Source organism: Dipodomys merriami, unplaced genomic scaffold, assembly GCF_024711535.1.
Source record: "Dipodomys merriami isolate MVZ:Mamm:240054 unplaced genomic scaffold, mDipMer1.0.p SCAF_9, whole genome shotgun sequence".
Classification (NCBI taxonomy): domain Eukaryota; kingdom Metazoa; phylum Chordata; class Mammalia; order Rodentia; family Heteromyidae; genus Dipodomys; species Dipodomys merriami.
The window spans coordinates 10,221,227-10,233,631 of record NW_027206512.1 but is presented as its reverse complement, the minus strand read 5'-3'; the positions used below and the strand labels follow the sequence as shown (position 1 = coordinate 10,233,631).

Here is a 12,405-nt window from a genome sequence, read left to right as displayed (position 1 = left end):
CTCCTCATATACTGTGTTTTTAAAAAAAATTGCTAGATTTGTTGTTTTTTTCTCAGTAGTACCAGGATTGAAGTACCATCTAAGTATACTTTTGAAGTTCTAGATTGTTACTTTATATAATGGTAGTTTGGTGATGTATGTATTAACATATCTTGTTTTGACATATTTCTCAGGACTTAAGAACTAACTAGTATAAGAATTTATGGAGTGTGTGTGTGTGTGTGTGTGTGTGTGTGTGTGTGGTAAAATTTAAATATTGCCTGATCCTTTCTGGTCCTCACTTAAGGTTGAGTTGGCCCATATAGACTGTCACACACAGATATCTGAGACAACCCAGGGCCTGGCAAAGGACAGAGACTGGATTCATGTTGGCTGATTAAAATATGTTCAAATGATTAACCATCAAAGCTAGAGACATTGTTTTTCTAGCTTTCCAAGAAGGAGTACTGCAGAACCAAGGGAAAATATGAGGTGTGAAAGTCTTTGCAGGCCTTATATTGTATCCCAATAGGAAAATAAGTGAGAACCTATAAAAATACTTGTTTGTGTATTTATATATACTACTGTATTTAGAAGTAAAAAAAATTATCAAATTCCTTTATAGTGACAACAAACAACAATCTAGAATACTCTATATTAACCCTCTTCTGTCTTTATTCTAAGTCTACTCAGTATTCTCTGTGACCTGTGTCAGGGCCATGGCTTAGATTAGAGGTTCCCATACAAGCAGCTAGTCTTTATCACTAGGGCCCCTGGAAAGAGACAGTTGTACAAGGTGGAGATTTAAGCAAACTGAATACAAGGACTTTCTGCGGGGATATGGCAGTGCTAAGGGGGCCTGCAGGGGAGTGAGGCATTCAGGAAAAGGCTTAGGAAAAGGGACCAGAGGAGCATATGTAGCTGTGGCCAAAGCTACAGCATCCTCAGCCAATGTACTTGGCGATGGAAAAGAGTACAGGAAGGAGCATTGATGCTCTGCCCTGGCCCAGTGGTAGAGTCTGTATGTCTTCCTCAGGTACAAAGCAGGGCAGAGAAGATGGAGAAGAGTCAGTCTAGAGGGAAGCAACATTCCTGCTTCCTGTGCCATTTGGAGAGTAAGGAACACGTGGACAGGCTTAGCATGAGGGGTTGTCATGGTTGTGTTGGGTTCTCTGTGCCTCAGTGTGCCTTGACCTGGGAGACCGTGGAAGGATGTCCTAGATCAATAAATGTGGGAGGAGAGCAAGGGTGAGAACAGAACGTGTGCTTTTTGCCCTTCAGCGGGTCCAGTTCCTGGTGGGGGCTGTTGGCTGTGTGACTGTGTGCAGCTCTCTCTCTGAGCTCGGCTCTCTCTGTGTTCCAGTAACCTATGGCATGATGAGCTCCAATGTGTACTACCACACCCGGACCATGTCACAGCTCTTCCTTGACACCCCAGTGACCAAAACAGAGAAAACCAACTTTAAAACGCTTTCTTCCATGGAAGACTTCTGGAAGGTATTTGCAAATGACTTTGGAAATACCTCTGTCTTGTTGCAAAATGGTTCATTTATTTGGTATCATGAGGGTACCACACAAGTATCTCCAGTGCTTCCTCAGTGTGGCCACTGTGTGAGATACTGTTCTTGTGAATTGTTTGTGGTTTCCGTTCCTGTCCTTAAAGAGGGTAAACGCCAGTGATGGAGAACCTGACATTTGTCCTACACTGAGCTGCGTGTTCACACTTCCCTTATTTAACCCCCAGAGTGACCTGCAAGGAAGTAGTACATGGTGTTCTATCTTGTAGAGGTGGCAAGTGACATCTAAAAATGTCTGTTGTCACATGGCTAAGGGATAAGAAAAATGGACCCTTTCTAGCATAGCCAACACTTCTTGGTCCTATTTTACTCTTCATTATGTCATTCATATTGAAAATCTTCTAGAATGTATTGCCCCAGAAGTCTCTATGGATGTGCTTTGTATCTGTGTTAATGATGGCATGTTTTCCTTAACTCCAGAAAGCCTGATACAAGTTAGGCCATTATTTCAAAGGTCTGCTAAGGTAAAATTTAAGCTAGCCTCTTTCCTATCACACACTTTAACTCAGCAGCAGAGAATGAACAATGAGTGATACTACAGGACACATGCTAAGCAGATCTGGATTTTACATTACTTGGAATCTAGGGAAATTGGAAAGGCACTCATTGTTCCTCTCTGGGGACATAATTGGTAAAATTCTTACTAAACCCTGGATTCAGAGATGTTGATTTTAAGCATTAACAAAATGATATCCCATGAACCTACTAATATATAACCATACTCAGCATCTGAAGCTACACTTGAATATTATTAACCTTTTTCCACCTCATTGGGTCAGATCTGTATGTGTCATCATCTGATGAATAATATTCATAATTGGGTGCTGGTGGCTCACACTAGTACTTGTTCCTCAGGAGGCTGAAATCTGGAGATTGTGACTCAAAGCCAGATTAAGTAGAAAAGTCTGAGAGACTTGTCTCCAACTAACTGGCAAAGTATAAGACTGGAAGTGTGGCTCAGTGGAGGTGTAGAGCTCTGGCTGTGAGGAGAAACAAATGATAGTGAGACACTGAATTCAAGTCTTGGTACTTGAAGAATTAATAAAGAACAAAGAATAATGTACTTAATGCTCAATCTGTTCTCCCTAGAGTTCTAGCTCCTTACAAAAACTAAAAGAGACTTTTCCCACATACACAATTCCATGAAATAAATGCCAGTGTCTAAAGAGACAAGCAGGGTTATGGGACCCTGTATAGGAACAAAGCCCACTCACTTTAGTGTTGATCGAGATGAATTTGGGATTATAACTGTGAGATGCTCTTTCTTTTAGGAAAAATAGAGTTGATGGAGGGCAGTTTCAGCAACACCTTCACTGGATGCCTTTAGTCCCAGAACAGAAGTCAGAAATATCACATAATAGGCACTGTGGCCAAGTGTCCTAATGGGTCTTTCTAATCTGGGAGCCTTGCTCAAAGGATCCCACTCAAAATGCAAACCCAAGTCTCTTCACAGCAAAGCCCACTCTATTGCTCTTTCTTGTTCTCAGAGTTGTCAAAGTCTTGCCCACATAAATGCTCACCAGCCAGGAACAAGCACCCCAGCACTTGGAACCTTTCAAAACCATGTCCTTCGTTTTCAGTTCACAGAAGGTGCCTTATTGGATGGACTCTACTGGAAGGTACAGCCCAGCAACCAAACAGAAGCTGACAACCGAAGTTTCATCTTCTCCGAGAACCTGCTGTTAGGAGTGCCACGTATAAGGCAACTCAGAGTCAGAAATGGGTCGTGTACCATCCCCCAGGACTTGAGAGATGAAATTAAAGAATGCTATGATGTCTACTCCGTCAGTAGTGAGGACAGGGCCCCATTCGGGCCTGCAAATGGAACAGCGTAAGTATCTATCTATCTCCTGGCTACTCAGTGACATGAATTCTGTTTCACCTGGCACTGAGTTTCATTTATTCATTCTCTTACCTCCCACTGGCACTTCATTCATTCACTACCTCCCAAGGATGTTCACTTCTTCCTTATTCTTCTATCTTCCTGTGAGGTTCATTCTCTATTCATGCTTTCTTCCTGCTCTCTCATTCCTTCATTCTTCCTTCCCACTCCTATTCCTTCACTGTTTTCATCACTTCTTACTGATGTTTATCTCTTCCTTTCCATTTGTATTCATTCTTTATTCTCTGATAATTTCATAATAGGTGCCTAGTAATTCCTCAGTACTTATATGTAAGCCTGCGCCAAGTTGACTGACTTGGTTCTCAAGTTCTTGGTTCTCTGATGGTTAATCCATTTTAATGTCAACATTCATATTTTGAGAAGGTTGAGGTATCACACAAGCACACAAAGAAGATTCTGTGAGCCTCTGGAGATTTTAATTGAGGTCTTCAGTTAAAATTTTAATGAATACTCTTTTGATAGGTTAAAAAACATTGTACCCTACATTATTTACTAGAAATTTTCCTGATACAGAATTTTTTTTTAGTAGCTCTTAATCATATTTTTTTCAGAATATACTTATTTAAAGTGTTATTATTTTGCTGATAAATAATAGTACATACTTATAGGTATAGTACTTTGATACATGCATACCACATAGAAATAATGATTGCATTAAGATACATAGTATTTCTATTCTATTGAACATTAATAATGTTTTTGTGTTAGAGACTTGACTCCTCTCATTGTAGATTTCTTAAGTTTTCACAGACTGGATTTATATACGTGCTATAGAATCACAGAACTACTTTCTGTTTACCTATGTGTTGAGGCCTCTTAGCCAGCCTCTTTCTTTCTCCATCCTCTCTGCTTTTCCTTGCCTCCAGTGACCAAACCTCTCTTCTCTTCATTGACTGCTTAACTTTTACTTTTGAGTAAGGAAATGCAGTATTTATTTCTAGTTCTGTTCTTGGCTTATTTCACTTAATACTATATACTTGAGAGACCCATTTACTTTGATGCAAATGACAAAAGTTTTTTTTTTTTTTTTTTTGGTTGGTCATGATGCTTGAACACTGAGCTTGGGCACTGTCCCTGCGGTCTTCAGCTCAAGGTGAGCGCTCTACCTCTTGAGCCACAGCACCACTTCTGGTTTTCTAGTGTTTTATTGGAGATAAGAGTCTCAGACTTTCCAGCCCTGGCTGGCTTTGAACAACGATCCTCAGATCTCATCCTCCTGAGTAGCTAGGATTACAGGCATGAGCCACTGGCATCCGGCTATTCTTTTTTTTTTTAATAAGTTTTTTTTATTGTGAAAATATTGTACAAAGGGGTTACAATCACATGAGCAAGGTAATGAGTACATTTCTTATCAAGCATTGTTGCCTCCTCCTTTGTTTCCCCTTACCATCCCTTCCCTCCCACCTCCACAACTACCCTCCATCCCATCCTAAATTGTAAAGTTCACTTTTTGATATAGCGTCTTGTACATTTCACTGTTGCAATGAGTCAACCTCTATCCCTTTTTATTTTTATTTTTTTTTGGGGGGGGGTCCGGTCGTGGGGCCTGAACTCTGGGCCTGGGCACTGTCCCTCAGCTCTTCAACTCAAGGCTAGCGCTCTACCACTTGAGCCACAGTGCCACTTCCGGCTTTTTTTCCTTTTGCTTATGTGGTGCTAGGAATCAAACCCAGGGCCTCATGCATGCAAGGCAAGCGGTCTACCACTGAGCCACCTTCCCAGCCCCTCTATCCCTTTTTAAATAATTTGTTTTTTCCCTTCTGTTCCCCAGATTATACCAACAACATCAAATACAGTGAAAACGGGTTATCCTGTGGGGGAAGGGCATACAAAGCAACAACAAAAAAATCACATGGTTCCTTATAAATACATTAGAAACAATAGCAAGAAAGAAAAAAAATTTGTGGCCTTATCTTGGGGTTCATCTCTCTTAACATCATCTTATCTGACCTTTTCTGCTTGTCTCAGATATATACTAGTTATTGAAAATAAGGGAAACCATGGGACCTATGTCTCTTTGGGCCTGGTTTACTTCACTTACTGCAATTTTTTCCAAATCTTTCCATTTCTTAACCAATGGAGCAATGTCATTCTTACTGATGGAGGCATAGAATTCCATTGTGTATATATACCACATTTTCTTGATCCATTCATCTACTGAGGGCCATCTGGGTTGGTTCCATAGCTTAGCTATGGTAAATAATGCTACAGTAAACAGTTGTGCTTGTAGCTTTAATATGGTCTTGTTTGTGATCATTTGGGTAAATGCCCAAAAGTGGGATTACTGGGTCATAGGAGAGGAATTTCCATAGTGCTTTCCAAAGTGGTTGAACAAATTTACACTCCCACCAACAATGCAGTAGGGTTCCCTTCTGGCCACATCTCATCCAGCATCTGTTGTTATTAGAGTTCTTGATTATAGCCATTCTAACTGGGGTGAGATGGTATCTCAATGTTGTTTTGATCTGCATTTCTTTTATGGCTAGAGAGTTGACCATTTCTTTATGTGTCTATTGACCATTCTTATTTTCTCTTCAGAGAAGTTTCTCTTTAAACCTTTAGCCCACTTATTTATTGGGCAGTTGTTTCTTTGAAGATTTGTTGTTGGGGGATTTAATTTTTGAGTTCCAAGTATATTTTAGATATGAAACCCTTGTCCATTGTATGGTTAGTGAAGATCTTCTCCCAGTCCGTGGGCTTTCTGTTGATCTTGCTAGCTATGTCCTTTGCCATGCAGAAGCTCTGCAACTTCATGCAATCCTATTTATCCAACCTTTCTTTGATTTGTTGTGTTTCTGGGTCTGTATTAAGAAAATTTCAGCCTGTACCAAGGAGTCCTAGGGTTTCTCCTATTCCATCCCATAATGCTTTCAGGGTGTCTGCTTTGACTTCGAGATCTTTGATCCATTTGGAGTTTATTGGTGCAGGGTGATATATAAGGATCTAGCTTTAGTTTTCTACAAGTGATTAACCAATTTTTGCCAGCACCATTTATTGAAGAGGCTGTCTTTCTTCCATTCTATTTTTTTAGTTCCCTTATTGAAGAGTAGGTGGCTATAGGTTTGTGGGTTCATTTCTGGGTTTTCAGTTCTATTTCATTGGTCCTGAGGTCTCTTCTTGTGCCAGTACCAAGCTGTTTTGATTACTACGGCTTTGTAGTTGAGTTTGAAATTTGGTATTGATATTCCTCCAGCACTGTTCTTTCTGTTAAAGACTTCTCTGTTCTTTGCCTGTATTGATTGTCCAGAGCAATGGGTTTCATTGTGACATTTTTGTGCATTAATTTTTTTATTTATGTCCTTGATCATGTTTACCCTGTATTTTTGTTGTTATTGTTGTTGTTGTTGTTGTTGGTCGTGGGGCTTGAACTCTGGGCTTGGGCGCTGTCCCTCAGCTCTTCAGCTCAAGGCAAGTGCTCTACCACTTGAGGCACAGCACCACTTCCGGTTTTCTATTGCTGTTTTGGAGATAAGAGTCTCACCGACTTTCCTGCCTGGGCTGGCTTTGAACTGTGATCCTCAGATCGCAGCCTCCTGAGTAGCTAGGATTACAGGCATGAGCCACCGGCACCCGGCTTACCCTATATTCTCTTTATCTTCTTTACTCTCCTATCTACTTCCCTATCTCTAATTATTTCCTTTGCGCTTTCACGTCCTATATCTCACACCTGAGAAAAAGACCCTCAGATTTTTGTCTTTGTGAGACTAGCATTTTTCACTTTACATGATGATCTTTGGTTTCATCCAATTGCCCACAAATAATTTTGTTCTTTATGAATAATACTCCATGGTGCAGTTATATCACATTTTCTTTATCCATTCCTCCACTGGCTGGCTCCTAGACTGGTACCATTGACTGATCCCATGACTTGGCTATTGTGAATAGTGCCATGAACGTGACCACACAATATTTGTGTTGAGCTGAATTTGATTCTTTTGGGTATAGAAATGGATTATAGGTAGTTTTATTGTTCATTTTCTGATGAAAATGACCTTGTATTTGCAGTTGTTGGATGGAATATTATATAGTCTAGTAAATCTATTTTTCCTAATACCTACAAACTGTTAGCATGCCTTTTACTGGTGGCACCTTTCCTAAATGTTACTGCATCTCACACCATTGGTAAGAGAAATGTATACAGGTCCTTAGTATTATCTCATATGTCCCTCACAAAACACCTCTCAGATAAGTGTTATTTCATTTTATATAGAAAACCAGAAGCTAAACAGTGAGTCTTTTAGTAGTGGTCTTCCTTCTGTTTCTAATTCTCACGGAGAACCTCAAATCATTTCATCCTGAATCAGACAGTTACCAGAAAGGCAGCCGCGGTAACTAAGGCTGATGACACAGACTCTGGGTTCTCAACTCTGAGCTCAAAGCATTGGCCCTAAGTTTCTTTACTAAGCCTTGGGGCCCTTGTTCTGCAGCCAATGACTATATGAGAATTCAGTAAGAAAAACGTAAAAAACATCAGGCAAAGCACACTGGCAACTTGATAAGTGTTATTTACTTCATACTTTTTCTTACCGAGAGCTATCTTTGCAATTGCCGCTGTGTTGTACTGATTTTTCCTGTTTGTTACTGTTTTTCATTTTTAATTAGTTGGATCTACACAAGTGAAAAAGACTTGAATGGGAGCAGCCACTGGGGAATAATTTCAGTGTACAGTGGAGCTGGCTATTACCTGGATTTGTCGAGAACAAGAAAGGAAACAGCTTCCCAGATTGCTGGCCTCAAGAAAAATGTCTGGATGGATAGAGGAACCAGGGCAACCTTTATTGACTTTTCTGTGTACAATGCCAACATTAATCTGTTCTGTGTGGTCAGGTGTGTACTAGGGGCACACATAGGTATCATCACTTTGGGGTGGTTGTCCTTACATACTATTCTGAACATAGGTCAGAAAAGCATTGCCTGCACTTGACTAGAGACAGGGACCAAAAATCGAGGCCAGTAGCAAGAAATGAGAGAAAACTTAAGGTTTAGTTAGATGAAGATATTCGAGGAAGGGATCCTAAAATATTACAGCTTGTGAGGAGCCTTAAGTCTGCTTCCAGTTCATCCGTATTCTGGGTCCCATCCAGAAAATGCGCTGTGTTCTTCAAACATCTGTCTTTAGCCCCAGTAAGGATCATCAGCAGTGTTTGTGCTATCCATGTCCATGCCACACAAAGTGTCCATGCTGGTCAGCTACAACATACAGTCAGGGCCTGTGCCTGTGGATACCCAAGCACCTAACTCAAGACTCACCAAAGGTGTGAAGTCTTTCCATAGGCCCTGTAGTGTTGATCTCATGACCACACTGGGACGCAATGAGGAAACTGTTTTTTTCATAACCTTGTCTAGGAGCTCTTATTTGTTCATTCATTCCACTAATATTTCTTGGACATTTTGTAGGTAAGTTATTCAGTGTCTGAAGCTCTTTAGACATATCAGTGAATAAAACAAAAGATCCCTGCTCTTAAGAGTGTGGGAGTTTTCAAACAAGAGAAAACAAAAATAGAGATAAGGAGTATGTTGGCAGTACCTAAAAATCATTCATGGCTACTCTGCATATGTATTTCCACAAAATACAGGAAATTATTCTCATGACTATATTATGCTTTTTGAGGTTATACGAGCCAGTTAGCTTTTCCAAGTCTTTTGTCCATAACAACTTTTGCAGAAAATAGTAGCACATTAATTCAAATATCAGTTATTACAAGAGTAAAAGAAAATCTATTGCAATTATTATTAAGCTTTTCTTGGGATTCCAGCAAGGACCAAAACAGGATAATGAGAGGCAGGCAACTCCAGGGTTTAATTGCTTCTGTCTTTCACCTTTGCCTAAAACGTAAGGAGAGTTTGAGAAGGAAGTCATTCTTTGGGGTAAGGGGCAGTGGGAAATTGGGTTCCTTTTACAGCACACAGCCCTACAAGTAGGTAGGTATCGGCCAAGCTAGAAATGATTTTCATTAAGCTGAGGGAATTTCAATTTTATTAGCTCCTTACTACAATGACTAAGTATATAGATAGATATCCTGTCTTGATTACATCCGTGTGTCGTCATTTTAATTGTTCTCTCATTACATTACAGGTTATTGGTTGAATTCCCAGCCACTGGTGGGGTAGTTCCCTCTTGGCAGTTTCAGCCTGTAAAGCTGATCCGATATGTCACAACTTTTGATTTCTTCCTGGCAGCTTGTGAGATTAGCTTTTGCTTCTTTATCCTTTACTATATGGTAGAAGAGATATTGGAAATTCGCATACACAAACTACTCTATTTCAGAAGTTTCTGGAATTGTCTGGACATTGTGATTGTTGTGGTAAGTTGGAGAACAATGCCAAATTCTTTACAGTGTTCTGAAAGCATGTTGATTGCAGTCTTTGATCTCAGCATTATGGATCTTGGTATTCAATATTTCTTTTTCTTTTTTTTTTTTCTGATGTCTGTGTTAATACTTGTTCTCATTTTGCATGAGAAACTTTCTGACTGAATTGGGTGTTTTATATTGTCTTAATTAACCACAGGAATCATGTGAGTAATTCCAAAAACTCTTTATTTGGCTTTGGCATGTGATATGACCTATGAGGGATAAAATTATTTATCTTAGTTTTTTGCTGATATTTTTCTTCATCTGTTAGTAAAAATTAATGTATATTTTTGTGCACATGAATCCAGTTAATGGAAAAAACAATTCCTGAAAACATTTGACCTACAGGAAAACAGAATTCCTACAAAGAATTCCCTACAAATAATTCAGAGAAGAAAATACAGGTTCTGTCCATGTACTCTGCCATGTCCTCATCTGGAGAGCCTTAGTTGACAGCTGGTAACACCATAGAAGTCAAGAGCAGTTTCTTTGGCTCACCAGCAACAACATTTTGCAGGCATTTCTTTGCTGGCTTGCCTGCCTTGGCTTTCCATTTTGGCTTAACCCTTAGTGCTGCTGTCTCTCAGTTCAGACCATGTACTTTCATGCAGAGCAAGAGAGGTTTCTTGTAATCCAACAGGCCCCTCAGAAGATTCTCCGACCAAATAAAATTAAGAGCATGTTTCCATCCATTTCAAAATGTACCCTTAGTCCATTGGCTCATCTAGGTCATGAAAGGCACTCAGACTTCTTATTTTACCTGACCAAAGTTTAAGTTCACTGAAACCTAGAATTGCATTCTTTTCTTTTTTTTTGTCAGGCGTGGGGGCTTGAACTCTGGGCTTGGGCACTGTTCCTGGGCTCTTCAGCTCAAGGCTAGTGCTCTACCACTTAAGCCACAGTGCCACTTCCGGTTTTCTGGTGGTTAATTAGAGAGAAGAGTCTCATGAACTTTCCTGCTGGGGCTGGCTTTGAACAGCTTAGATCTTAGCCTCCTGAGTAGCTAGGATTACAAGCATGAGCCACCAGTGCCCAGACTGGAATTACATTCTAAATATCACATCTTAATATCACTTTAAAATTGTTTCCTCCATTTTTCTACTTTGTTTCTCTAGCAAATACCCTGAAGTCTACAGCAGACATCAATCAGCCAGCCATCTGTGCTAAGCTTAGGACAAACTAACAGAATGATTAAAAAGGAAGAGCATTTAAGGGTTTAAATTCAAATAATGTTGATTGCTTTGTTTCTCCAAGTAAAAATGATAAATTCATTTATTTCTCAAATATTTCTGAGCACCTACTTTATGTTGTAATAAAATTTAAATCTTTTTATTTTCCAGCTATCAGTGGCAGCCATAGGAATTAACATATACCTAGCATCAAATGTAGAAGAACTGCTACACTTTCTGGAAGATCAAAATTCTTACCCCAACTTTGAGCATGTGGCATACTGGCAAATACAGTTCAACAATATAGCTGCTGTCACTGTCTTTTTAGTTTGGATTAAGGTAATTTGTGTATTGCACTACCAGCATTTTTAATATTTTTCTTTTTATTAATTTGAGCTACACAAAACATTAGAAAACTTGATCGAACTTACCAAATAGCTAGCAAAAACTGCTACCAAGTTTCCATCAAGTCCCACTAGTCCCACTGAGACTCATATGACAATCATGTCACCAGGGATGAAGCTACTTCCACTGCTATCTGAATTCTTGCCAGATCTGGCCCTGTTGATTTGATTTGCACATGGAGTAAGAGGCCTTCTCAGGATGTCTGCTGGATTTCCAGGCCACTGTAGCACAGGGGCCAGTCTGGAGGCTCACATACTGGAGTAATCAAAGGAGGTAAAGGACCTTAGAGAGACAAATTAGGGGTGCAACATATAGGACAAGAAATCCTATGCCTGTAAGCGCTCATTTGAAGCCTCACCTCTTTGCAGGAGGAGGCCAAAGGGCAGCTCCACCCAGAATTGAGGTTACATCAGAAGCTTCCTACAAGGAGTCCTTACTCACGCCTGTCCTTGTTTTCCCAAAGCATACTGTACATTTGCAGGAGTGTAAAAGATGGAGGGCACCTTTTTTCTGGAGATGCCAGAAAGTTCTGAGGTTGCTACCAGCCTGCAACCAGATCAGTTCTAGGCATGTGCTGTACAAGACAGTAGTTCGAGTCACATGTGACTCCACATGGTTAAGTTTAAATGAAGTTTGACTGTGATGAAAGCTCAGTTCTTTTGTCTTGCTAACCACTTTGGAATTGTTCAGGATCTGGTGGCTGCTGTACTAGGAAATGGAATCATAGGTCATTTTCAGCATCACAGAAAGTTCTCTTGGGCAGCTAGTCTAGAAAATACTTAGCAACAGCCAAGTATTTTGCGGAATTGTTACCACCTGCATGTCCTGAAGCTAAAAGGTCATACACGTCCCCTTGGGTCTTTTAGAATGTTTTTTTTCAGTTCCATGCGTGTTCAATAGAAACCATCACCAGGCACCAAACTTCTATTATAAAATAAGTAGGAATTAGATGTGGGCAGTAGAACTCAGTGGTAGAGCACTTGCCTCATATGTATGATACTCAGCAAGTTTGATCTCCA

The 12,405-nt window shown here is 40.0% G+C and overlaps 1 protein-coding gene across 1 annotated transcript in view; it reads left to right on the top strand.

The window, feature by feature from the left end:
• Positions 1 to 12,405, top strand: part of Pkd2 (polycystin 2, transient receptor potential cation channel) — a 40,796-nt gene that overhangs the window by 15,485 nt on the left and 12,906 nt on the right. The window contains exons 3-7 of the mRNA XM_070013029.1: positions 1,343 to 1,476; positions 3,137 to 3,387; positions 8,062 to 8,286; positions 9,536 to 9,764; positions 11,153 to 11,320. Coding sequence (XP_069869130.1) covers positions 1,343 to 1,476; positions 3,137 to 3,387; positions 8,062 to 8,286; positions 9,536 to 9,764; positions 11,153 to 11,320 — 1,007 coding nt within the window. The remainder of the gene's footprint in view (positions 1 to 1,342; positions 1,477 to 3,136; positions 3,388 to 8,061; positions 8,287 to 9,535; positions 9,765 to 11,152; positions 11,321 to 12,405) is intronic.